The 27,647-nt window shown below is 42.2% G+C and overlaps 2 protein-coding genes across 3 annotated transcripts in view; one reads left to right on the forward strand and one right to left on the reverse strand.

Annotated features, from left to right (window-relative positions):
* Positions 1 to 2,048: 2,048 nt before the first annotated feature.
* On the forward strand, positions 2,049 to 13,413 carry LOC124035583 (xaa-Pro dipeptidase-like). Its single transcript, XM_046349084.1, has 15 exons — positions 2,049 to 2,201; positions 4,365 to 4,548; positions 5,780 to 5,907; positions 6,066 to 6,129; positions 6,295 to 6,342; positions 6,452 to 6,513; positions 6,609 to 6,653; positions 7,470 to 7,545; positions 8,848 to 8,894; positions 10,365 to 10,433; positions 10,781 to 10,858; positions 11,686 to 11,834; positions 12,092 to 12,276; positions 12,390 to 12,581; positions 12,814 to 13,413. Exons 1-15 carry the CDS (start codon positions 2,161 to 2,163, stop codon positions 12,928 to 12,930), a joined length of 1,485 nt encoding a protein of 494 aa, XP_046205040.1. The 5' UTR covers positions 2,049 to 2,160; the 3' UTR covers positions 12,931 to 13,413.
* A 3,412-nt stretch (positions 13,414 to 16,825) lies between these two features.
* LOC124035017 (thrombospondin type-1 domain-containing protein 4-like) overlaps positions 16,826 to 27,647 on the reverse strand; it is a 52,994-nt gene continuing 42,172 nt past the window's right edge. For both annotated transcript variants that reach the window (XM_046348413.1, XM_046348414.1), the window contains 11 exons: positions 23,330 to 23,537; positions 21,136 to 21,311; positions 20,918 to 21,008; positions 20,569 to 20,766; positions 20,268 to 20,397; positions 19,782 to 19,986; positions 19,178 to 19,351; positions 18,628 to 18,801; positions 18,069 to 18,248; positions 17,769 to 17,913; positions 16,826 to 17,501 (listed from right to left, as the gene is read on the reverse strand). In XM_046348413.1, the coding sequence (XP_046204369.1) occupies positions 17,359 to 17,501; positions 17,769 to 17,913; positions 18,069 to 18,248; positions 18,628 to 18,801; positions 19,178 to 19,351; positions 19,782 to 19,986; positions 20,268 to 20,397; positions 20,569 to 20,766; positions 20,918 to 21,008; positions 21,136 to 21,311; positions 23,330 to 23,537 (1,824 nt within the window). In that variant the 3' untranslated portion in view covers positions 16,826 to 17,358. The remainder of the gene's footprint in view (positions 17,502 to 17,768; positions 17,914 to 18,068; positions 18,249 to 18,627; positions 18,802 to 19,177; positions 19,352 to 19,781; positions 19,987 to 20,267; positions 20,398 to 20,568; positions 20,767 to 20,917; positions 21,009 to 21,135; positions 21,312 to 23,329; positions 23,538 to 27,647) is intronic.

Genomic DNA, 27,647 nt, shown 5'->3' on the forward strand with positions numbered 1-27,647 from the left:
TGGGAACCATATTTAGGCAGCCATGTTCTTTGAGTTTGTCGTGGGTGGTTGTCCTTAGTGTCCTTGTAACTGTCTAGTGTTAGTTTGCACCAGTTTAGGCTGTTTCGGTTTTCGTTACGTTTATTGTTTTGTAGTGTTTGTGTTTAGTGTGTTTTTTTCCATTAAACATGAATCGTAATCTACACGCTGCGTTTTGGTCCGACTCTCCTTCACCACACCTAGAAAACCGTTACAGGTGTTGCAGACTCTGGGACCTTTCAGAACAGGTGTATATATACTGAGATCCTGTGACACCTACATTGCACACTGGTGGACTCTATTTAACTAATTATGTGACTTCTGAAGGTAATTGGTTGCAGCAGATCTTATATATGGGCTTTATAGCAAAGAGGGTGAATACATATGCACACACCACTTTTCTGTTTATTTCTGTTCATTTTTAAAACATTACTTCACCAAGTTGGACTATTTTGTGTATGTCCATTACATGACATTCCAATAAAAATCCATTTAAATTACAGGTTGTAATGCAACAAAATAGGAAAAACGCCACAGGGGATGAATACTTTTGCAAGGCACTGTAATTCAATTCGCACCTATTGTACATCTGCTAAGAAAAGTTAGAAATTGTGCTACTAATGTCCTTGATGGCACAACCACATTTCGTAAAACGTAAATATGTTTTTGTTTGGTTATCTTTTGGAAATTGTAGAAATAAAACATTTTCCTTCTTCAGAAGTTCCAGTTAGGCAGGCTAACGTTAGTAAGCAAATTAATTTGTTAGCTATCATACAGTAGGTGTTTATTAATAATTATATATTTAATATAAGTAGACATGCACTTATAATTGACTGTAGCACATATAAAGCTACCAGTGGCTGAAAACACAATCATCAGGGGATGAATGAGTGACAAATTTCCAGCCAAGGGTGGTTCATTTAAAAATCATTCCTTCCTCCCTCGCCCCTTGCCCTGCAAGTGTATACTCGTCAGACGTCATGCTACGTTCACTTAATTTGAGGGCTGAGGGGATAGGGTGTATCTTTTAAGTGTTTGGACTGCAGGCACAGGTTAATTAGAGTCTCAATTAAAGGCGCAGTCTGTCATTTATCTGTACTCTGTAGCATCCAGGCAGAGTACAAGCACCAGCAACTCATTGATATGTTAATTATATTTCTAAGTTATAGCAGTAGTTCTAATGGTGTATGTCTGGTGTTGGTCAGGATGTGGAGAGGGATCTTTGTTAGGAGAATAATCTATGCATTTACACTGGCTAGGAAGTACATGCTGTACGGAGTACAGTACTGAATTTAGCGGTTCAAAGTACAACTTTACTGCATGTACTTATCTACCTAGTACACATTAACATGGGTTATTGCATTATAATTACACTGTAATAAAGTCTCTGAAATGGGTTACATGAATCTGTGCAGTTGAAACAAATTCACCCCACTGCCCTCCTAATCCAAGTGGAGCATGTCCATAATAGTCAATACTGTTAGGGCTGGGATGCATTTTCAATTTATGACAGTCAGGCAGCCAAATTCAGATATTTTTGCCACTAATGGGTATTTTGACCAATCAGATCAGATCGTTTGGCAAAGATCAGAATTGGGCTGCCTGTGTAAATGCAGCCTGAGTCACACAGTATCTGCAAATGCTTTATTGAACCTTGAACTAAGTGTTTAAATAATTGCTGCTTCTGATAAAAAGAAAGGCCATAATAAGTTACATAACTTGTGTGCGATAACAGACTTCTGTATGAGTTATCAGTGAGAAAATATGTCAAGGATATTCACTAAAGAGTGACAATGAAATTGAGAATGAAATAACGCCTCAAAAGTTGGTTCATAATAAAAACTCAAATCTGAACACTAGGTATATATCCAACACAAACATTTAAATATTGTGTGACGTTTACTGATTTAAAAAAAAGTGGATTTGTAACTGAAACTACTCCCTGGGGTTTTTCTGAAAGACAGTTATAAAGACCTTGTCATGCAATTACAACCCTAACATATATTTCAAGTTAGTGGATCAAATAAATGGCCATACTATTTCAAGCATCATTCGGTTCGCCGCTTGATATTTCATACTGCCGACATACATTTTGTTCAGCCATAATCAGCTGATCGGCTTCACAAGCGAAGCCACTGTCACATGACACCTCCAGTCTTGAGCAACATGGCTGCACGACAGGAGTGAGTATATTCTGTTTTGTATTATTTCTGTGATTTCTCTTTCTGTTAAGCGTACTTGGCCACTGATTCTGAATTAAACAAATTATAATGCACGAATTGTTAGCTTGCTAGATATCTGCATAAACCTGATCAATTAAAGTAACTCTCGTTACCGGAGCTAGCTGTCAAGCACAAGAAAATAGCGGCGTAGTTCTTGCAGGCTGGCAGTCAGACATCAATGAGCAATGTTGCCATTAACTAACTATGCCTGTCTGACTTTACATTTATTCGCATAATAGGGAAAAACAGGTGGTTACAGCTCCAGTTTGTGGATAATATTAGCTAGTATCTCTAGACGGGTTGTTTCCGGAATAATTGCCAGGGACCTCACGATACGATGTTATCACGATTGGTAGTAGCACTTTTGATCACTTTTGCAGTCAAAAAACAAGCTGAGATCTACCGCTCAGATTATTTTAAAAACATGTAAGCCTATTCAACATTAATAAAAACAGTTCTGTAGGAATGAAGTTTGCGCAGTAGGCCAGAAACGTTATCGCATCATATTGGCTACAGTATATGTGCTTGGCCTTGCAATATTGTTCTTATAAGACCATATTATATTTAACTCGAGCTTTGATAACAAAATAGATCAGTTGTACCACTTGCGAGGCATAGCTGAGCATAAATTGAAGAACTTTGCTTTTTTTATTTTACTGGACTGATGTGGACCCTCTGCTGGTACCCTCTCCCTGTCCCTGTTCTCTCCTTTCCTCCGTTGAGACAGGCCAGAGAGAGGACACCATCCTACCACTGATGGCAAAACTTGAGTCGCACCGCATTGTTTTTGCCTCATGCACAAATTCATGTTCCTACTGTATGACTAGAGGAAGTGAAATAACCTTCAACATTCAAATAGACATGACGAGCTGCTAATAATAAAAACGCAGGCCTATCGATACACTTAGCTACTAATTCATTGCAGCTGTGGCACGAGAGGAAGTAGGGAGAAGCGCGTTTTGTAAAAGTGTTGACAGTGCTGCAAAATTTTTTTAAACAAACTCACTCATAAAAACAGCAGTGCTTTTCTGTATTCTGACAGTTTATCCCTGGTCATGGTTTTAAAAGTTATGAAATCTCACGTAGGCTAGTATCAAACTTTGCTGTGGGGTTGTGGAAGCGTTACTCGGCATGGTGATAACATTTTGTGCTATCTAATTGGCCAGCGCACTTGATTTAACGACAGCTCTTCTGCTGCTGGGTAGGTGGAGTTTGAAATGGTTCAGAACAGTTTGCCTGCCTGGCATGCAGGGCTTCTGAATCAAGTGCACATTCCGCCAAAAGCGCAAAGTCAAATGAATAAAGGAGCGCAAGCCTTTATCGTTGGCTTTTCTACAGATATGTTATGTTTGGTGATCAACTAGGAATGCCTAGAAGATCGACTGGTTCGTGACCACTGCTCTACTTTATCGATTTCCCCCATCCCTACAATATGTCAATGCTCCAATTGTTATTAATTAATATAGAGGTGATATGATGCATTATACTCTATCCTCCTATCATAGCTCGTGTTTCTTGTTTAAATATCCTACATCTCTAAAACAGGAAGTGCACATTGAAACCCACTCACATGATCACAGAAGTGTTTAGACATCTTATTGTTGAGTTGACAAAATCTAAGGCAGGTTGGTGATCAACAACTCTAAGTTTAGTGACCTTTGTCACTAAACTTCATGTAAATCTGTCTTTGTTGTTAATAAATCACACAAGGAAGGGAGCACTCTCCAGAGATCAAGTGTTATCTTTACCACACACTGGGGATCATTGAAACCAGATCCATTTAGGGCAGTACTGTTCTACAGTTTGTGCAAAATCATGTTTTTTGTTGAGTGTAAAACTCTGAGTCCTAAAAATGGTGAACGTCTATGTCCTCACCACTTCTGCTAAAGTTTCACTAAAAATGTAACTTTCATAACTGTGCAGTATAATGATAAACAATGATTTGTTTTTTTACATAGTATATTTACTAAGGGGTTTATAAGTATTTTTATTGATTTATTGTTTTAGATAGAATCAGCCGAACTGAAACAAAGGCAGGCAATTGGGTTAGCTAACTGAAAATAGAAAAGTACTAGACAGTAATGTACAACATATTAACCCATTTCCAATGCTGTCTTTCTGTAGACCTGTGTATTGGCTGGGTAAAGACACGCTGAGAGTGTCAGCAGCCCTGTTTACTGAGAACCGGCGGCGGCTGTGCCAAGGCATGAAGGCCAAGGATGGGGTGGCCCCTAAGTCTGTAGTCATGCTGCAGGGAGGGGAGCAGAAGCAGAGATACTGCACCGATACAGACATGCTCTTCAGACAGGTACATGTAAGGATCGGTGTCCCGCTAACGGGACAACTTCCGGTGAAAATGGAGGGCGCGCAAAATTCAAATAATCATAAATATTATGGATTTTAAACATGTATGTACATATAAGTGTCTTATATTGGCTGAAAGCTTAAATTCTTGTTAATCTAACTGCGTTGTCCGATTTACAGTAGCTATTAGAGCGAAAACATGCCGTGCGAATTTTTGAGGAAGGCGCCCCACAAAATATTTTTCCACCGGCACAGGTTCATAAATTCACATATAATGATTAAATATTCACATACTTTTTGAAAATCTTCCTCTGATTTGCAATCCAAAGGGTCCCAGCTATAACATGTAGTGTTGTTTTGTTATATAAAGTCCTTCTTTACATGCCAAAAAGTCTGAGTTGGCGCCATCGATTTGAGTAATCCACTTGTTCAATTTGCAGAGAAATTAATCCGAAAATCTACCACTAAACTTTGTTTCAACAAGTCAAAATACGTTTCTATTTACTCCTCAGATACCCTAAAATGTAATCAAACTATAATGTTTATTTTGGAAAGAAGTATGTTCAATAGGAAAGCGATTTTAGCAGGTGCGTAATGGCTTCATGACGCACACAAACATGAATTTCCAAGACTGTGTCCCTCTACTAAAACTGATATTTATTATTTGTTTTTAAAGTTACACGCCTGAAACCTTGAACATAGACTGCTGTCACTCTGTGGAAGCCATGGGAATTGCATCCAGGGAGCTAATTTTCAATATGACCTTTCTCTTGCATTTCTAATAGGATGGTCTCTCCAAAAAAAAAAAAAAAATTCTGTTTGGTTTTTCTTTGGATTTTCTCCTACCATATCTGTTATATTCTCCTACATTATTTTAACATTTTTACACAAACGTCAAAGTGTTTTCATTCCAATGGTACCAATTATATTCATATCCTGGCTTCAGGGCCTTAGCTACAGGCAGTTTTTCTTTGGCCACGTCCTTCAGGCAGGAAGTCGAGAAGAAAAGGGGCCTAGCCTTAACAGTCAGTTACAGATATGCAATTGTTTTATCCTAAAGCGGCATACAGTAATAAGTGCATACCTTTTCATATTGATGACCCCAGCGAGAATTGAATCCACAATCCTAGCGTTTCTCTACCAGCTGAGCCACATAGGATCACACATGGATGAGATGGATGGAGGTGTGACCGAGCAGACCCTGGCTGACTCTTTTGACTCATGTGGTTCTGTAGGAGTCCTTCTTCCATTGGGCTTTTGGAGTGACTGAAGCCGACTGCTACGGAGCCATCGATGTGGACACAGGAAAATCCATCCTCTTTGTCCCCAAGCTGCCTGAGAGCTATGCAACCTGGATGGGAGAGTGAGTCAGTGACTGTAACTCAAACTCTATGTGAATGTGATCAGCCTCAGGAGACAGCCTACCACTTTCAGCATCATGGACTCACAAAGACACTAAGAATCTAAGAATACTCCTTAGGCCTTCTCATTAAAACCGATTGTGTCATTGTCTGTTGACAGGATCCATCCGCGGGAATACTTCAAGGAGAAATACGCAGTCGACGAGGTGCAATACACCTGTGATGTAAGTTAGTGTGTCACGTTTGCATGCACATACTGTACACCTTACCCATCTTTGTAGTGTTGTAGCTTAGCTTGTGATCTTGTAGCTTCACTCGTTTCCCTCTATTTGATAGTGTCAGTTCTCTGATTCCTCGACAATTCTGCCTTTCTGTCTGAACTCTTACAGATTGCTGATGTCTTCTCCAAGATGAAGCTTGGAGCTCTTCTGACTTTGGTATGTCCTTAATATATTCTGTTGATGCTATGATAGTGGTTTACAGTAGCAATTCATTAGATAAAGAGACGTGAAAGTGGGCCTGGTAATTGTATTATGTTTCTTCCAGCGTGGACAGAACACAGATAGTGGGAGTACCTGCCGCGAAGCCTCCTTTGAAGGAATCAGCCAGTACGTTTAATTGGCATCAATTGATGTCCATTTGAAACTTTGTATTTCTAATTTATTTGCTTGAATGTTTTACCTTGATAAATATGATATTTCAGATTCCAAGTGAACAACACTCTTCTGCATCCAGTCATTGTGGAATGGTAAGTACTGTATGATACTATATCCAGCTCGTAACCATTGGTTCCTGCTGCTTTTCTGTTGTGTGGAACTATTTTTGTTAAACCTTATTATTCGGTGCCTGTTTCACACTGAGTCATCTGAGGTGGTGACTGCATGTCTAATGGGAAGAGAATCATTAAGACATAAATGGTGGTAGAAACTATAGCCAAGAATAGAATCAGAAAAACACCTCACTAACAATATGGTAAGAAGCTGATTTCCCTGAAAGATAAAGAGGAGAGTGTAAGGCTCCTCCAGCAGTGAGGAATGGATGAGTAATACAGGTATTATTTCTGCATTCATTATGACCTACCAAATATAAAGCACACACATAAACACAGAGCTTTAGCGTTGATCATCAATCTTTTGTTTCTGGCTGGGTGCTATAAGCCAAGCCTAGTACGTGTTTGTGCATGATGGAATTAAGCAAAAATGCCTGAGGGTGTGCGGTATATGACCAATATACCACGGCTAAGGGCTGTTCTTATGCACGCCACAATGTGGAGTGCCTGAATACACCCCTCAGCTATGGTATATTGGCGTGGACAGAACACAGATAGTGTATATTATATTACCACAAACCCTGAGGTGCCTTATTACTATTATAAGCTGGTTACCAACGTTATTGAACAGTAAAAAGTAATGTTTTGTCATACCCGTGGTATATGGTCTCACATACCACTGCTTTCAGCCAATCAGCATTCAGGGCTCAAACCACCCAATTTATAAAATAGAGAAATACACCTGCTCTATTGATCTAAGAGGCTCTTGACTCCTTGTTCCTTCTCTTCCTGCAGCCGGCTGACTAAGACTGACATGGAGCTAGAGGTTCTGCGATACACTAACCGGATTTCCAGTGAAGCCCATAAAGAGGTAAAATCCTGCAGGACAGACAGACATACCTGCCACAGGGGGAGAAGGAGCTCCAGATTCTGGCTCATCTCATTTGATCTGTGCATTTTGGGATTTTAGGGGACCGAAAGTATTGGGACAAATTCACTTATGTGTATTAAAGTAGTCCAAAGTTTAGTATTTGGTCCCATATTCCTAGCACACAATAACTACATCAAGTGTGTGACTCTTCAAACTTGTTGGATGCATTTGCTGTTTGTTTTGGTTGAGTTTCAGATGATTTTGTGCCCAATATAAAGTAATGGTAAATAATGTATTGTGTTATTTTGGAGTCACTTTTATTGTAAATAAGAAAATGTTTCTACACACTTCTACATTCATGTGGATGCGACCATGATTATGAGTAGTCCTGAATCAATTGTGAATAAGAGTGAGAGAGTTGGATGCACATCTATCATACCTCCCAAAAAAGGCTAACCTCCCCTGTTATTTTAATTTGGGAGGTTAGCATGTCTTGGGGGTATGATATTTGTGTGTAACTTTCTTTCACATCATTATTCACAATTCATTCAGGACTATCCGTAGTCATGGTAGCATCCACATGAATGTAGAAGTGTTTAATAACATATTCTCTTCTTATTTCCAATAAAAGTGACTCCAAAATGACACTACCTTATTTACCATGAATTTATATTGGGCACTACATAATTTGAAACACAACCAAAACAAACAGCAAATGCATCCAACGAGTTTCTAGAGCCACAAGCTGCATGTAATCATTGCGTACTAGGAATATGAGACCAAATACTGAATTTTTGACTTCTTTAGAACACATGTACAGTATATATGAGTTCATTTGTCCCAATAAAATGGGGGGGTAGACTATGTACAAAAAGTGCTGTAATTTCTAAACAGTTCACCTGATATGGATGGAAATACCCTCAAATGAAAGCTGGGAGTCTGCACTTTAACCAAAGTGCTGCAGTACACAGCCAAAACAACCAAAATGTGTCAATGTCCCAATACTTTTGGAGCTCACCATGTTGTTATATCATGATTAATATATGAATATAATCACAAAGCTGAAAGAATAAATCTGAGTCATTATTGCCCACTTGCAGCCTTGTATATCACAGGCACAGCCAACCTGAAGTGAATATATGCCATTTAGCAGACGCTTTTATCCAAAGCGACTTACAGTCATGTGTGCATACATTCTACGTATGGGTGGTCCCGGGGATTGAACCCACTACCCTGGCGTTACAAGCGCCATGCTCTACCAACTGAGCTACAGGACCACTGTGCTGTTGTCTTTCTCCTCAGATCATGAAGCATGTGAGACCTGGACAGAAAGAATATGAAATGGAGAGGTGAGTGGAGCTTTTTATCATGAAGGGTATGCCAGCTGTATTGAACTGTTTGTACCGTATAAAGGCATATTGTATGACGAGGTGGTGTACTATGTCCCGCATAACCATGAAGCTGGCGGTAAAACAGTACCTTCCTTATCTGTCAAGGTGTGTTCCTCTGGATAAACTACATTCACAGCACTTCTGATCTGATCACTACTGAAGTCATAAGTATATTTGGACAAATTCACATAGTGTTTTCAAGTAGTCAAAAGTGTAGTATTTGGTCCCATATTCCTTGCATGCAATGACGACATCAAGCTTCTGACTAAAAACGTGTTGGATGCATTTATTATAAGTAAGAATAGGAGATGCTTCTGAACACTTCTATATTCATGTGAATGCTACCAGGATAATCGACCATCATGAATGAATCGTGAAAAAGGAAAAGGTTAGAGGCAAAAATATCATCACCCCCCATTTTTAACCTCGTTACTGGTAATGGTGAGGGGTTAGCATGTTGTTTTGTAGCCTCTGAACAGCATCTCACTGATCATTATTCATGATTCATTCATGATTTTTCTTAATCATGGCGTTATGAGGATTTTAGAAGTGTTATTTATAAGAAATATCTTTATCTACTCATGATGAATGATGACTAATCATTTTCTTTCTGTTACTATTGGGCAAAACATAATCCAAAACAAATTACAAATGCATCCAATGAATTTGTAGAGTCACAAGTTTGATGTAGTCATTGCGTGCAAGGAATATGGGACCAAATACTCAACTTTTGACTACTTTGATACACTAAGCACATTTGTCCAACTACTTATGACTTCTTCACATGGGGGGGGACAATACATGAACTGCTTTCATTTCTAAATGGTTAAACAGATACAGTATGCATGAAAATACCCTCAAATAAAAGGTGACATTCTGTCACCTCGTGTGAAACATTTGATCTCAAACCTAAAATGCTTGAGTATAGAGCCAAATGGAAAAAATGGCTTCACTGTCCAATTACATATGGAGGGGAGTGTATTTTACGATGAAGTAACAGCCACCCACTGAGCTGAATCAATTTCCTGTTTCTAGTTGGCAGCTTTTTGTGTTTTTAATTAAACCTTCATCTGGGTGGCTGAAGAATGTAAATAAGCTGAGCTACTATAGCAGTGCCCCTCGCCAGCCCACTATCTGACTAATTGACTGCAGCAAGAACGTGCAGCAGAGAATATGTAATCACTGACTCAAGTCTCCAGTGAATAAACCAATAACCAAGTGAAGATGAGTCCAAATGCTTTTATTATACTATCCTCCAGTTAAGTATCAGGCGATGGAGATCTTCAAGGTGGGAGGTTTAGATGACTCCCTTCTTGTATTCTAGGCTAATCAATATTAAAAAGGAGGTTAACCCTTGATTACACTTCATTGTTAGAACTGTGGAGCTTCTTGTGTACGGTCGCTCATGTCAGTGCTTTTCTGTTGCAGCCTGTTCCAGCACTACTGCTACTCTCATGGGGGAATGCGTCACACCTCCTACACCTGTATCTGTGGAACGTAAGGCACTTACTTGTGGTCCTTCTGTAGCTCAGTTGGTAGAGCATGGCGCTTGTAACGCCAGGGTAGTGGGTTCGATCCCCGGGACCACCCATACGTAGAATGTATGCACACATGACTGTAAGTCGCTTTGGATAAAAGCGTCTGCTAAATGGCATTTATTATTATTATTATTATTACTTCCCTTTGCTACACACAAATGGGTTAATTTTAATGGAGAACATATCTGAAATGCGTGACATCATCTGTGTTACATTTTGACGTACAGAAATGAGGTGCTATTGCTCTGTCTGGCGTGTGTTCAGTGCCTCTAATATGACATACTCGTATGCTTAAATCTTCATCAGTGGAAACAACGGCTCAGTCCTGCACTACGGCCATGCAGGAGCTCCCAATGACAAGACCATCGATGACGGAGACATGTGGCAAGTCGGCGATCATTTCACATGATGTGAAGTTATTCCACTCCTCAATTGTCCTTTTGGGGTTGTTTGCTTGGTTTTATTATATTCTGTGTTAATTTTGTCTTGAATTTGTATATCAAAAACACTTGCAGTGATCTGTTGTTTTGTTTAATTGAATACTGTACATCTCAGAGATCTACACCTCCCCTGCAGTCATTAGTATAGTAGGGTGTTGTTTTGTTTAATGAAATACTGTACATCTCAGAGAGCTATACCTCCCCTGCAGTCATTAGTATAGTAGGGTGTTGTTTTGTTTAATGAAATACTGTACATCTCAGAGAGCTACACCTCCCCTGCAGTCATTAGTATAGTAGGGTGTTGTTTTGTTTAATGAAATACTGTACATCTCAGAGAGCTACACCTCCCCTGCAGTCATTAGTATAGTAGGGTGTTGTTTTGTTTAATGAAATACTGTACATCTCAGAGAGCTACACCTCCCCTGCAGTCATTAGTATAGTTGGGTGTTGTTTTGTTCTCGCTGTCAGCTGGATCCACTGAGTGGCTCTCCCATGGGTTTACTCATAGACGGAGCACAGCTTGGACTGGCTTTGAACATAAGTCAGGCTGCTGTGTGCATAGGGCTATTGATGGAGATGTGGCTGTATGGAGCGCCCATGGTGACATAACATGAGCACCTTTGAAAGGCAAAAGTTGTATTCATTCTGATGTACATGCTGTGAACAATTTCTCTGATTTATGTTTGGATATAATGATGCCAGAATGGCTGTAGAGCCCTTTGGGTGAGCAGTAACACTGATCTAACTGTGACGTGTGGTTTTTCCTTGCAGTCTGTTTGACATGGGTGGAGAATACTACTGCTACTCCTCTGACATCACCTGCTCCTTCCCAGCCAATGGAAAGTTCACTCCAGACCAGAAGGCCATCTATGAGGCTGTGCTCAAGTCATCACGGGCTGTCATGGCTGCCATTAAACCAGGTATGATCCTACTGTACACAGGCAGGACAGCGGAAGCATTCACTAAACATACAGTACATACTTAGCTTGGGCACAAGGAAGGATTATACCTTTAATATATGAATTAGTTCCATGGTTTGACTAATAGGGAGTTGTTGAAGAATACCACAGAACATGCCATATCCTCACCACCGGTCATTATCACCTGCATACTAGGCTGCTTTGAAACTTTTAACCTCCGATTTAAAAACCTGACTGAAGGTGGTCTTGTGTTTCAGAGGTCAAGTGGACAGAGATGCACCGCCTGGCTGACCGGGTTCACCTAGAGGAGCTGGTGAAGATTGGGATCCTGCATGGGAGTGTGGAGGACATGCTGAAGGTCCACATGGGCTCTGTCTTCATGCCCCACGGCCTGGGACACCTGCTGGGCATCGACGTGCACGACGTGGGCGGATACCCAGAGGTCAGAACCAGAGAGATGGATACAGTATTCTATTCATCAATGATCACTGCTACAGAAAGTTCTAACAACAAAGCTAACGTCCGTTGTCATGCTGCTTTTTCTTGGTTACACAGGGTATTGAGCGGGTCAACGAGCCCGGTCTGAAGAGCTTGAGGATGGGCCGTCTGGTGCAGGAACGCATGGTCCTGACTGTGGAGCCTGGTATCTACTTCATCAACCACCTGTTGGACCAGGCCTTGGCCAACCCAGCCCAGAGCTGCTTCATCAACAATGAAGTGCTGACCCGCTTCCGCAGCTTTGGAGGGGTACGTTTACCTATCCACAGACAGTTTGTACTCATTAGTGTGCTGGTTTTACTGTCAATGTCAACCACCCAAAGCTTGCACATAGAAACCCTTTTGTCTCAATCTACTCCATGGCAGCAAATAATATACACATTATGCTGTTCTGTTAAGTCTTCTGCTGTAACTGCTTCCCCTGATTATTAACCTTGGCTCTGACCCTCGTGTCTTCCTGGATATTTCCTCCTCTCTCCAGGTGCGTATTGAGGACGACATTGCAGTGACTGCCAGCGGAATGGAGCTGCTCACCTGTGTCCCTCGTACAGTGGAGGAGATTGAGGCTTTCATGGCCGACCGTGGAAAATCCTTCTAAATAACGTCGCTCATATCCAAGCTGATCTAACCATATGGTATTTTCACTCCTAATTGTGGCGAGAATATCTGTTTTCTGATGTAAGAGATGCAGTTTCTCTAACGATATCTTGCCAGTCTACATAATGCCATATATAATCACTAATGGATGCATTAGATGCAGAATGTTTCAGTCCTGAAAGGTGTTTGTTTAATCTCAGTGAAATGCAGTATCAGTAGCATAACACACTAATAAACAAATGCAGGTTAAACTACCTATACTATTTGAAGCTCTTAGTGATAAAGATGATTATTGTGAAAATGCAGTGAATTAAATTGCTGTGGCCATCTTGCCACGTAAAAACAGTGTTTGACGGTTGACAATATTTCAGTGCCTAGTTAATTGCTTTATGACTGTGCATAATAGAGACTTTATTTTCTTGGACGTTTATACAATTCTCATAAAATACAGTGCAATTGAAGTAAATAAACCCCCCAACTTGCAGTTTTGCGTTCTGTGACATTTGTAGAGTGTGCTTCCAGTTGTAAATGCCAGTGATCAGAGTGTCATGGAACAGTGGGTTGGTTTACTACAACTGTGTGGTAATACTGCCAGTCTTCACTAGATGGGGTCCTTAAGTCATTGTGAAGTTCATGTAGCTCTGGTAAGAAGAGTTGCCTTGTATCGATGCCCTTATTTGTTACAGATTTGATTTACACCACCAGTGAGTTGAACTGGTATTCAAATAAATGGAATGACTACATATATGCACTAAATAAGTATAAATACTTATTTACCTATTCTCTCCAAAACAGTGTCAATCAAACCTTTCCCATTTCAATTATGAAGTAGTGTACATTGCAGATGTTTGCATTAGAATTCCAAATACTAAAGTATAGCATTTCAGTCATACACCATGTGTCTGATTTAAAAAATAAAAAAGAGAGCGAAAGATGGTGTTAAATCTTTCAACTTAAATACTTGGCAGTTGGCAAATTCAGTTAATTCCCTTTAACTCCGTTGCATTGAATACACTGTATTTTCATGTTTTTAGCTATTGAGTCCATCCCAGACGTAGCATCTGATTACACATACAATACATACAGGATGAGAATCCTCAACCTTTTCTTACAGTGAATGTTACTAGGATGGATGCAATCAAAAGGGAACTCCTTGCTCTTGAGGTACAATACAGGATAAAGGACAAACTAGTGGGGCATAATACTCTACTGGCATGGTCAATTTATCACCTTTGTTTAGATGTTTACCAGGCCTACATGAGTAACAGTTTCAATTTAATCAAATGTACTTTTTTTTTTAAATTGTGAAAATTGTGGTACATTACTGCAGTTATAAAGTGTCATGAATAATCCAGTATCCTTTTAGAGAATTACTGTTTCAATTTTCCCATGACCATAGAAATGTGCAATGGTGTAATCTTTTTATCGCATGCAAATGTAGTTATTTTACCTTCTCTTTAAGAAGTATAGTGTTCTAGAATTTCTAACCATCTGCTTTAACCATCCCGTGGGCTCTGGAATGCCTACATCCCTTTCCTAGGCAGCGATTGGTGGAGAGGTAACAGACGTTTTAACCCTACAGCCAAAAGGGGCCACTGGTGCCCTCCCTTGGGACCCCAATAAATAAATAGAGGGCTTTCTGCTCTGCTCAGTCACTGGGAGGACCTGCTGAATTTCCTTCAGTTCAGCAACTTCTTCACTCACTCACTCAATCATATATATATATATATATATATATATATAGTATCAGTCACATGTTTGTACACACCTACTCATTCCAGGGTTTTTCTTTATTTTTACTATTTTCTACATTGTTGAATAATAGTGAAGAAATCAAAACAACACATATCAAATTATGCAGTAACCAAAAAAGTGTTAAACAAATCTAAATATATTTTTTATTTGAGATTCAACAAAGTAGCCAAAGTGCCTTGACAGATTTGCACACATTTGGCATTCTCTCAACCAACTTCATGAGGTAGTCACCTTGAATGCATTTCAATTAACAGGTGTGCCTTGTTAACTTGTGGAATGTCTTTCCTTCTTAATGCGTTTGAGCCAATCAGTTGTGTTGTGACAAGGTATATGTACAGTAGGGATGGTATACAGAAGATAGCCCTATTTGGTAAAGACCAAGTCCATATTATGGCAAGAATAGCTCAAATAAGGAAAGAGAAATGACAGTCTATTATTACTTTAAAACACCAAGGTCTGACAAGAACTTTGAAAGATTCTTCAAGTGCATTCGCAAAAAACAGCAAGCTCTTTGAGACTTGACTCTCATGAGGACCGCCACAGGAAAGGAAGACCCAGTGTTACCTTTGCTGCAGAGGATAAGTTCATTAGAGTTACCAGCCTCAGAAATTGCAGCCCAAATAAATGCTTCACAGAGTTCAAGTAACAGACACATCTCAACATCAGAGGAGACTTGTGTGAATCAGGCCTTCATGGTGTAATTGCTGCAAAGAAACCACTACTAAAAGACACCAATAGAAGAAATTTGCTTGGGCCAAGAGACACGAGCAATGGGCATTAGAGTGGTGGAAATCTGTGCTTTGATCTGATGAGTAATTTTGAAATGCGGAGTAGGTGAACGAATGATTACCGCATGTGTGGTTCCCACCGTGAAGCATGGAGGAGGACGTGTGGGGGTGCTTTGCTGGTGACACTGATTTATTTAGAATTCAAGGCACACTTAACCAGCATGGTTACCACAGCATTCTGCAGCGATACACTATCCCATCTGGTTTGCGCTTAGTGGAACTATCTTTTTTACAACAGGACAATGACCCAACACACCTCCAGGCTGTGTAAGGGCTATTTTACCAAGAAGGAGAGTGATGGAGTGCTGCATCAGATGACCTGGCCTCCACAAGCAACCCAATTTAGATAGTTTGGGATGAGTTGGACAGCAGAGTGAAGGAAAAGCAACCAACAAGTGCTCAGCATATGTGGGAACTCCTTCAAGAGTGTTGGAAAAGCATTCCAGGTGAAGCTGGTTGAGAGAATACCAAGAATTCAAAGCTGTCATCAAGGCAAAGTGTGGCTGTTTGAAGAATCCAAATTGTATTTTGATTTGTTTAAACTTTTTTTGGTTACTTCATGATTCCTTGTGTTATTTCATAGTTTTGATGTCTTCCCTATTATTCTACAGTGTCAAAATAGTACAAATAAAAAACCCTTGAATGAGTAGGTGTGTCAACTTTTGACTGGTTCTGTATATACACAGTATATACACGCAGCAGTGATGCAAAATATATGATACACTACAACAACACATGAACATTTTAGAGCTTAATTTGTTAGAGGGTTGCTGTGTAAAACTGGTGAGCTGTCACTTAAAAACACTTTACAACTTAAGTTGTCTTAGCACCATAACTTGGGGCTCTATTCAATCCGTATCGCAGAAGTTGAGCGTTACAGCGTGTTTGAAATCTAAAGGCAATGTTTCATATTATAGCGGAGACTTCATCTCGGTAAACACTGCATATGTTGGCTCAATCAGAAATGACCTTAACATTTATATTGCGCCATCTGTAACGCTTCACCGGTACAGATTAAATAGAGCCATAGATCTGGACAGAGCAATTACTGTTTGACACGTCCTCCTGTGAAATAGTGAAATCTTTGGTCAACTAAACTGCTGTGTAGGAGAGTATTGAATAGAGCCCTCCTGATATGTAATTGGGGATGATTTAAGAGCAAGCTTGGGCAACTTAATACTACATGTAGTTAATTAGATCATAAATATGGTGGATTTTAGAGCGTAAAGAAGCTTATTAAAATGTGTACAGTCTATACATTATGCAGAACAAACAATCTTGCTTTCCTTTCATACTGTAGCTTCCTCTCTTTTAATGTAATCCAAGAGAGCCATGGTAGTCAAGAGTCTCATCACAGATGCGGTAGCAGTTTATTCTGTCAACGTTTCGGCCAAAGACCTTTTTCAAGACCTTAACCCATTCAGGTGAATGGCAGCGGCAAACTGCTTCCCATGAAACACAACAAAAACCCAGACGGGACCTTTTACTGGAGGGGATTCTGGTTACAGACCATAAAGTGGTTCCAGATTCTTCGGTTTGGTGTCCTGTCTATCATCTCGCCTCACCAGAGCTCCTCCACTCATAGCCCTGTTAAACGTGTCCTTCAAAACCATCCTCCACGAACCATTCAGTTTCACGTATTGCCCATTGGCAATCTCCTCACATGCCAAAAACAAGTTGGGCTTTCACTTCCTTTCTTTGCAGTCTTTCAGTTTTTCAGTCTGTATCTTCGGCACTCATATTATAGTGTCCAGTCAATGTCCACCCAGAGTCAGGTTCTAGGCTGTCCTCTCCACTGTGGGTCAGTGTGTTTGGCCCAGGGACTGAGGGCCTGCTCTGGGCGCTGTGTCAGGCCCCCTAGAGGTCTGAGGCCTGGGGAGAGGGGGCTAGCTGAGTGCCCTGTGTTGTGACTGTCTGTGGGCCACTCGTGTGCAAGAGGCACAACAGGTTGTCTTGTAGTAGTCGTACACACAGAGACGTGCCTGGACCACCACATTGCAGTTGAAATACTTGTCTCGACAGTTCTCGTCTGAAATACAATCATAACATCGAAAGTCAGTGATGATCAGTGATTTTAAGTTTTTAAAAACCTTAAGTATTTTCACAAGTTTTCTGTATGGAATAAGATCTTCATAAATGTTGAACCATTTCAGACTAAAATCCCCTCTAATCCTCATTAAATCTGTCTGGCAGTAGTTAGGACCAAACCAGCCATCATTAACCAATCCAACTGTATGACATTCCAGCGGAGGTGCCTTGGCCCCAGATCCATGTTTACTACACAGTAGTAACTGACCTATGTGTGGGACGCAGGGCTCTGGGTTGCACTCCTCTCTCTCCACTGGTTTCAGCTCCTCCTCACAGCCCTCACCGGAAAGCATGTCATCAGACAGACAGCGCACCTCCCTCACACGGAAGCCCCCCTCACACGTCTTAGAACACTGCAGGGACAGAGAATACAGTGCAAACCTCACTCTCCCTTTCTTCAATTACACTTTCAAGAGAGTGTATTTCACAACTCCACATAAAAGCGTGTGTCTGTTTTTTCATGTGTGAGTGCACGCATGTGTGGGCATGTGCGTGTACAGTTACTCACAGCGCTCCAGTCTGTGTGGTACCACTTGGCCCCGCAGGACTTTAGGTGGCAGCTCTGCTGATTAAGAGGCTTGTCTAGAGAAGAACATTCGTAGGGCGGCATTACATTGAACCCCTCGTCAGTCTTCATCAGACACACCACTGCCCTCTGCTGGCTGCCCGAGCCACACTCCGTTGAGCACTGGGGAAGGAGAAAATACCATAGGTAATACTACACATGGGCATGACATGAGGCATCTGAACTGTTTCAACATGTTTTTTATTTTTTTATTTTAAGAAAAAGGCATCATTGGCTCAGTTGATTGGCCGACCTGAGTTATAGAAGGTATGGTTTCCAGGACAGAGATTAAGCTTAGTCTTGAACTAAAAAGCTATTTCAAATAGCAATGGATTTGTAACATCTGAGTGTACCTCTTTACAACACTGACATAAGACATCAGCAAAAATGTAAGAAATGGATAGGAGACATCTGTAAAATCAGCAGCAAATCCTCATCCTAATCTTTTCCCAGATGATGTGTCCCTACAAGCCCAGTTTGACCCCGTATTGTCCTGTCTTACCTGACTCCAGGGGGCTGTAAACCACTCGATGCGACTCTCACAGGGGCCGTGATTACAGACCTGAGAGTCAGTGGGGCGCTCATGGCCACACCCCTCCAGAGGCAAGCTGCTGATGTGATTGGTCAGGCACAGTACGCCTCGGGTCCGCACACCCATCCCACACTCAGCAGAACACTACAGAGAGCAAAGACATGGTAAGTGACAATACAAACAGTTGACCTATGCCTTGATTCAATCCGATCTGAGGTAGATCCGTGTATAGCGCACTTGACATTCAAAGGTAATTTCCAATTGAGCCGGCATATGCAGCGTTTACTGTGAATGGGGAACATTGCCTTTAAAAGGTGCAAATCTGATTGAATCCCGGCCCTAGTATCACCCCCATTTTTAACACTAGTATCAAGTCAATTTGTATTCAATTATAATCTTGCATCTATAATACTGTAGTAGATGCAATCCAATCAAGTTCAACAATTACTACAGTATTAGGTTAGAAAAGTGTTAGACGGTGATCTTGAGAGTCCATGTCCTCAGTCCTACACATACATACCTTATTCCCCCACTCAGTGAAGAACCAACTTTTAGCACAGGGCCCCATGTCACAGTTCTCATTGTCACTGGGTCGCAGCTTCATGTTGCACTCCTCGTCCGACACAAAGTCTCCCACGTTGCTGACACAGTGCACCTCCCTGGTCCTCTGGCCCACGCCACAGGGAACAGAGCACTGGGGAAACACAGGAGGGACTGTAAAAATACTATATAGGGGTAGTTTTCAGGTCATCTCACAGTGTAAATAATGGTCAGTTCTCTCTGATGAATGTAACCTGTTGTCTGTGAAAACAACTGGGAAAATGCTCCATAGAATACTTGCTAGGGTTTCAATTATGATAAGGAATGCAATCAACTTTAGAGGAATGATAACATTTATCTAATTGGGGTTCATGTATTTTCTGATACATTCTTCTAATACAGTATGTTAAATCTTGTCTGAGTACTTAGAACGTTTGATTGAGCCTGCCTCAGGTGGGTGGGGTAGGTTTACACTTTTAACACTATTCTAATGGTTCCATGCGCCGAGCAAGCTCAAACAAGTGCAGCTAAAGTATTTGAAACAAATACTATTTGAAGCATATTGATTGACAGCTGTCACTCACGGCGCTCCACTCGGTTCGTATCTGCCACTCGCTGCAGATTTTCAGCTGGCAGGTGCTGGTGGTCTCGGGCTGCTCCAGGTGGCGGCAGCGGCTGGTGTGGACGTTGAGGGTCCGGTTGGCATACACCTGCCTGCACAAGACCTGGCGGTGCTGCATACCCAGGCCACATGTCTTACTGCACTCCGACCACTCACCAATGTCCCAGCTGCACAGTAGGACACACAAGGCCCCACATTCAGAGGGACACAATAGCTATTTGGTAACAACATAGCTAATAAAACATGTGGTCCATTGTCCAATTAGATTCTAATTATGATCTAATTATTAGACTATAAAGAGGACGGGTCAGGAACTTTTCATGATGAATATAGAAATCTGGGTCCTATGAGTTCTGCTAAAGCTCCGTGTATGTATTGAACCAGTGTGTGTAATGTCTAAGAGCTCTGTATGTAATGTAAGTGTGGTTGAGACAGAGGGGTCTCTCACAAGGCAGGGCAGGACTGAAGGTTGCAGGGCTCTTCCTGTGAACTGGGCCTGGTGCTGCTGTCACACTGGTTCTCTGGTACCTGCTCATGGTTCAGCCTGTGGACACAGCGGAAGATGGTGTACCTGCTACCTGAAAACCAATACACAGGAGAGCATTAGATGTTAATGCCTCAATACTGCATCGTCACTACTCACTGTGGGAATCTGTTAAACCTAGTTGATCAACTAGTATCAATCATAGCATCAGAGGTTGAGACCTTTTGGGGCTTCAGTTCAGACAAAGATACATGCCATGTCTTACCTCTGCCACAGGAGGCGCTACATTCTGTTGCCCCAGACAGTTTCCAGTTGTATTCTCTCTGACGTCTGGGTGACAGGACTGCTGGCACCTGATTGTTGGGTACCTGGGGAGGGTATTTGCCCCCTCCTGCTGGATCGTACCCATCCTGGTTGGGGTTGCCCCGGTGATCATTCCCACTTTGCCCATACAGAGTGTTCCCTGGGAGATCGAACATGGTATTTCAGCCAACAAAACCAGGGGAAAACTCAGTCATTGAGATGCTTGTCGACCCCTCTCCCTTTGTGGACTAAGAGTTCATTTAGGCCATACAGTCCCAGTCAGATGCATCAGTAACTATGGGGAGCCTCACCTCCAGGTCTGTGGTTGGGGTGCTGTGGAGGGTTGTCAGAGGGAAGGATGAATTCATAGCTCACTCCTGGGTTGGGCTGCTGGTAGATCACCTGAGGACAAAATAATTCTTCAGTGAACAAGTTAATTACAACTTAATGTGCCAGTGTAAACTGCCAGAGAAATATGTGCCAATATGAGCTACATTTTACTGTACATACAAGTTGACTGATTACATACATAAACATCCAGGATCTCATTGGTTGGCCCCTCTGCCAGGAAGGACTCCCCGGCGGTGCTGGTGACCTCATTGGGTCGTCGGTAGGTGAACATGGTGCCCACCCCCTCATACTCCCCTGGCCGGTCAATGGCCCAGTTCCCATTGATGATGGAGCGACCTGAGCGGCTTTTCAGAGCTGCAGACAGACCATGAGGTGATGGTTGACCGTTAATAAAACTGCCCCCAAAAACAATATTTTGGTATTTGTTTCATTAGTCCATTGTTGACATAGTCCCAAAATGTTTTGCTTGCCAGCACTCAAGTTTTCAGGTATGTAACCTTTCTGTAATGTTTTTCAGATGGCCTGTTGCCCTAACCATGGAATTCTCTAAACTGGCTGTAGAGTTGAGAGATTCAGCTACACAATTAATATAAAGTTTTGCCAGCTCTTTACTAACAGGTTTGCTCATTTGCAAAAGACACAGCTTTTATTTCTGAGGATTTCTGTATTTTGAAAGGAGTGAGCTATTTTTCTTTAAATGCTGAACATTAGACAAGTAACATAAAGACTACTGAATTTAAGAGTGTTTGGACAACTTAAAGCACATATTAGGCATGCAGAAATAAACTAGAACAGAAGTCTGTTGAGGAAAACATCAGGGGATAATGGTAACGATAAGTCGTTCCATGGAAGAATCCTCAGTCCTGTTTATCCCCAGAATGTTGCATCACAGCACGCTTTTACCCACTGATATATGAACTCTTCCAACAACAACGCCAAACGACACAGGAACAGCAGTCACAGCAGTCACAGAAAGGAGCCATTGTTCACGCATACTCTACATTTCCTGCTTAGGTGCTTACTCACTGAGTAAGTATTGTGTAGGGGTTGAGTGGGGACTCATATAAAAAAAGCAAGGCATAACTTGGCACCCCCAGTTAGTAGTTTTGACTTAGAAAGGTAGTTTCAAAGTAGGTTTCATCGCTGTGTTCAGTCAGTAGTGGTGGTTTTCTAGGCAGCAGTGAAATTCCTCACCTTAATTAAAAAGGATGGGAAGGCTGGAGGAAAAGGTCCTCTAATGAAAGCTTGTTTACATACTTTCCCCTGAGGGGAGCAGCCAGGCCAGGGGAAGTAAGTAAGTAAGTAAGTCTCTCTCTCTCCCTCCCACTCTCTCCTCCCTCTCTCTCTCTCTCTCTCTCCTCCCACTCTCTCCTCCCTCTCTCTCTCTATCTCTCTCTCTCCTCCCTCTCTCTGTCTCTCTGTCTCTCTGTCTCTCTCTCTCTCTCTGTCTCTCTGTCTCTCTGTCTCTCTCTCTCTCTCTGTCTCTCTGTCTCTCTGTCTCTGTCTCTCTCTCTCTCTCTCTCTCTCTCTATATATATATATATATATATATATATATATATATATATATATATAAAATATATATATATATATATAAAACCAATGTCTCCAACAATAAAACATAGACCCACTTCTGTGTCACACTGTTATGCTCTCATATAAAGACAAGATCTTATTTATTCAATTAATTAAATAAAAGATTGTAACCAGAAGTGCACTGTGTGGTTACTTACTACTGACAACATAGAAATGCTCACATCCAAAATTCCAGAAAAATCCCTCCTGCTCTGTATTTGAGCTGCCTTTTAATTAAATTAATCAAATCAATTTAAGAAGCAGCTGTTCCCTGCTGCCTGATACCAGGCTCACAGCACGGATGTAGCAAGACATGGCCTAAATTATATTTCAAAAATAGCTGCTGCTGTCAGATGTTTTATAACCTGAAGCTTATCTTTAAATTGTGACTTTTTATTAGTACTGTAAATGTAATATGAAACATAATCAAACGTGGTCGAAGGGAAAACCTCAAATTGTTATTGCATGTGTCATAGCTCATGGGTCTGATTCAGACAGAGATGTATGGAGCCTTAAGGGGCCGTGGATAAAGAGCTGGTAACTCTGTAGTTAAACAGAGGTGGTTGGGAACCATGCTTGTGTGTTGAGTAACCTTGCCTCAGACATAAAGACTCCCAAGCTACCCACTGGGCATATCAACGTTGTTTCCTCATAATTTCAATGAAATGACATTGAACCAACGTGGAATAGACATTGAATTGACATCTGTACCCAGTGGGTAATGTCTAGGCTTTAGCTCAGCAGGCTAACACATTCTGACCCGGTTTAAAACACTGGTCAGTCACAGTCCTACTCACCCAGGTAATTCCTGCTCTTCACCGTCTCGGTGACATTGATCTTGGTGGCTCCCTCTGGGATCTCCACTATCTTGTGGTAGCCCACCTTGTTCAGGCTGTGCTGCTGGAAGAGCCCTGACACCAGCTTACAGGCCGTGTTGTCCCCGCCACACACCCCACACTTGTCCATCACCTTGCCTGAGCCTAGGTACTCATCGCAGCCCAGACTCTGTCAGAGAGAGAGAAGGAGGTTAAAGGAGGGGACAGAAGACATTTTGCACCTCACTAATCAATACCAGTACATTACAAACAGTACTGTACGCTTTTTTGTTGTAAGCAGGGGGACTGTAGGATTTTTTGAGGTGAAGCAATGTTCAACTGTTGAGCTACTGAGACATCTGTTTTAACAGGCAACTGTTTTACCACTGAAATGCATGGAAAAGTAAATAACATGAGTAACCTCATTAATCAAGTAAAGAGGGGAGAATGAGAGATAATAAACCAAAGCCTATCCAACATATTCATAAACAAACCCATGTTATTTCACCTCTCTAACTCCCTGACCTGCTGCACATAATTAACTACCATAACACAACAACCAATTAGCCTGAGCCGGCTTCATTCCAACAACAGGCATATTCTTGGCATGATGCTAGAGTAGTAATGGCTCCCAAAGCAAATCCTCGAGGGTGTTAGCTTTCTCTGTCACATTGGCACTCATAAATTACAGGAAGCCTGGATAAGGTTAGAATAGAACACTCAAATCAGCAGTCGATAAATCCAGCCAATTCAGACATAAAAGTAGCTCGCTGTGTGAACATGTGCTGCAGGCAGGGGCCTGGTTGGGACTGATCCCAGCAGGCCACCGTATTTCTATAATTGCAGACCCCTGGGCAGTGGAGAGTCAGCACTCGAACCTCAAACCGAATGACCAAGGGAGGAGTCAGCAGGGGACAAAAAAACTGTTTTGTTTTAATGATACAAAGCTCCTCTGTGATTGGACGGTTGCCAACGTTAGTCTCTAGTCAGTCAGTATCTCTCAGGGAACGTTACGTTCAGCAGTCCAGTCAATAATCCCCCCCATTTCTAGACAAAACCCTGTCACAAACAATTTCATCCCAATCCCAAACCAGGACTAATGGGGATCTTGCCTTGCTAAACCGGTGTATTTTCTCAGACCAACTGTATATATTATGTCCCAACATTCATAAAAAATATTACACAACATTTTGTGTGTGGTCCTTAAGCACGGGACATAACTAGACTTACATAGAATAATCACACAAATGAAGAGCAGTCTACAGTGGTAATTAAAAAGGGTTTTGCTGTAGATTCATGCTCTCTCAGCAGACTTAGTTCTTCCTGGAGCTGCAGTCAGACAGTCAGCTGCAGGCTGGATGCAGGCTGGGACATGTGGCTGGAACAGGGGAGATGGTAGCCAGGCCAGGGCTAGGGGTGGACTGAGGAGATTGGGGTAGGCTCAGGAGACAGAAGCCTGGCACTCGCCCACCCATTGCAACGAGGTCTGCATTGGGCCAACACTCCACCCAGGCCAAAACAAATACACACCACCTCCTTCTACACAGGAAATAAGCGATGAGAGAGGGAATAGCAAACTAAGAGCCCTGAGAAATGTCCAAACAGGGTAAATGTTATATTAGCCTATGTGGAATTATGGATACATACTGTAGCCTATAGGCACTCAAATGTAAGAATGGTATATGATGAAAACCAGATTGTTCCATATGAGTTTACACATTTTATTTTCATACATCACATATACAGTATGCAAGGCTATCACAAAAAAATTGGGATACTAAGTGAGTGGTCTTCTCAATTTTCACCCTAAAACACCCTGACTTTAAGCAACAACATTATCACAGATATAATTTCAATGTTTAGCATTAATCCCAGGAGAAAGAAACCTGTTCCTTCCTTCCCCTCATAAACTACAGCTTGACAAGCTTGGCGAGTAATGGCAGTCTGTGGCCATTTTCCAGAGAAAAGCTCTGAATCACTGTGTGTTAACGTGTGAATATAGAGTCACATCATTTATTACCCGTAATCTGAGTCATCCGTCAATGTATGAAATATCATGTGACTAAGAGGCGTCAGTAGTGTTTTTAGAAAAATTGTGCTGTCTGATAAGGTTTTCCAAGCCTTTTCATATGGTAAAATGGCTTAGGGGAATGGGACATATACAGGAAGCAGTGTGTGTGTCATGCAGGTAAAAGAGGACCCAAAAGCGACTTAACAGAAACAGAGTTTAATAATGTTCAAAACGGAATAACTGACATCCTCTAGATTTGTAGAGGGGAAAACAACTGGAGAAGCGGCCACTGACTGCAGGTCGCTTCGGGTAGGCGCAGGCCGTAGTCGACTGAGACACCTGCTCACACGCAGCGTCTGATGAAGGCACAAAACACGACAGGACAGGGTGATACACAATCACGGCAAAAAAACACGACAGGACAGGGCGAAACGCAATCACAACATGGTGAATACAATACGAGGAACCGACGGCACAGGAACGGATCACAAAGGAATAAATAGGGACTCTAATCAGGGGAAAGGATCGGGAACAGGTGTGGGAAGACTAAATGATGATTAGGGGAATAGGAACAGCTGGGAGCAGGAACGGAACGACAGAGAGAAGAGAGAGCGAGAGAGTGAGAGAGGGAGGGGGAGAGAGAGGGATAGGAGGGAAAGAACCAAACAAGACCAGCAGAGGGAAACGAATAGCATGGGGAGCACAGGGACAAGACATGACAATAAATGACAAACATGACAGTACCCCCACTCACCGAGCGCCTCCTGGCGCTCTCGAGGAGGAACACTGGCAGCAACGGAGGAAATCATAGATCAAACGGTCCAGCACGTCCCGAGAAAGAACCCAACTCCTCTCCTCAGGACCGTAACGAAAAACGATAAAAAGGGAAACTAGGGTACTACTCTAAAAAAAATGAGAACTAGGGACAGACTGAGACACAGCAAGGGCAGGGACAAGAACAGGAGAGATGCGATGGCAGGGAACAGACTGAGACCCAGCAAGACCAGGAGCAGAAGCAGAAAAAAAATTACCAGACTTCTTCTGCGCGCAGTCTGAACACGCAGCCACGAAACGGCGCGTGTCACGCTCCTGAGTCGGCCACCAAAAGCGCTGGCGAATAGACGCAAGAGTGCCTCGAACACCGGGATGACCAGCTAACTTGGCAGAGTGAGCCCACTGAAGAACAGCCAGACGAGTGGAAACAGGAACGAAAAGGAGGTTACTAGGACAAGCGCGCGGCGACGCAGTGTGCGTGAGTGCTTGCTTAACCTGTCTTTCAATTCCCCAGACTGTCAACCCGACAACACGCCCATAAGGAAGAATCCCCTCGAGATCAGTAGAAGCCACAGAAGAACTAAACAGACGGGATAAGGCATCAGGCTTGGTGTTCTTGCTACCCGGACGGTAAGAAATCACAAACTCAAACGAGCGAAAAACAACGCCCAACGAGCTTGACGGGCATTAAGTCGTTTGGCAGAACGGATGTACTCAAGGTTCTTATGGTCTGTCCAAACGACAAAAGGAACGGTCGCCCCCTCCAACCACTGTCGCCATTCGCCTAGGGCTAAGCGGATGGCGAGCAGTTCACGGTTACCCACATCATAGTTGCGCTCAGATGGCGACAGGCGATGAGAAAAATAAGCGCAAGGATGAACCTTATCGTCAGACTGGAAGCGCTGGGATAGAATGGCTCCCACGCCTACCTCTGAAGCGTCAACCTCGACAATAAATTGTCTAGTGACGTCAGGAGTAACGAGGATAGGAGCAGACGTAAAACGTTCTTTTAGAAGATCAAAAGCTCCCTGGGCGGAACCGGACCACTTAAAACACGTCTTGACAGAAGTAAGAGCTGTGAGAGGGGCAGCAACTTGACCGAAATTAGGAATGAAACGCCGATAGAAATTAGCGAAACCTAAAAAGCGCTGCAACTCGACACGTGACCTTGGAACGGGCCAATCACTGACAGCTTGGACCTTAGCGGAATCCATCTGAATGCCTTCAGCGGAAATAACGGAACCGAGAAAGGTAACGGAGGAGACATGAAAAGAGCACTTCTCAGCCTTTACGTAGAGACAATTCTCTAAAAGGCGCTGTAGAACACGTCGAACGTGCTGAACATGAATCTCGAGTGACGGAGAAAAAAATCAGGATATCGTCAAGATAGACAAAAACAAAAATGTTCAGCATGTCTCTCAGAACATCATTAACTAATGCCTGAAAAACAGCTGGCGCATTGGCGAGACCGAACGGCAGAACCCGGTACTCAAAATGCCCTAACGGAGTGTTAAA

This window comes from Oncorhynchus gorbuscha, linkage group LG05 (genome assembly GCF_021184085.1).
Source record: "Oncorhynchus gorbuscha isolate QuinsamMale2020 ecotype Even-year linkage group LG05, OgorEven_v1.0, whole genome shotgun sequence".
Lineage (NCBI taxonomy): Eukaryota > Metazoa > Chordata > Actinopteri > Salmoniformes > Salmonidae > Oncorhynchus > Oncorhynchus gorbuscha.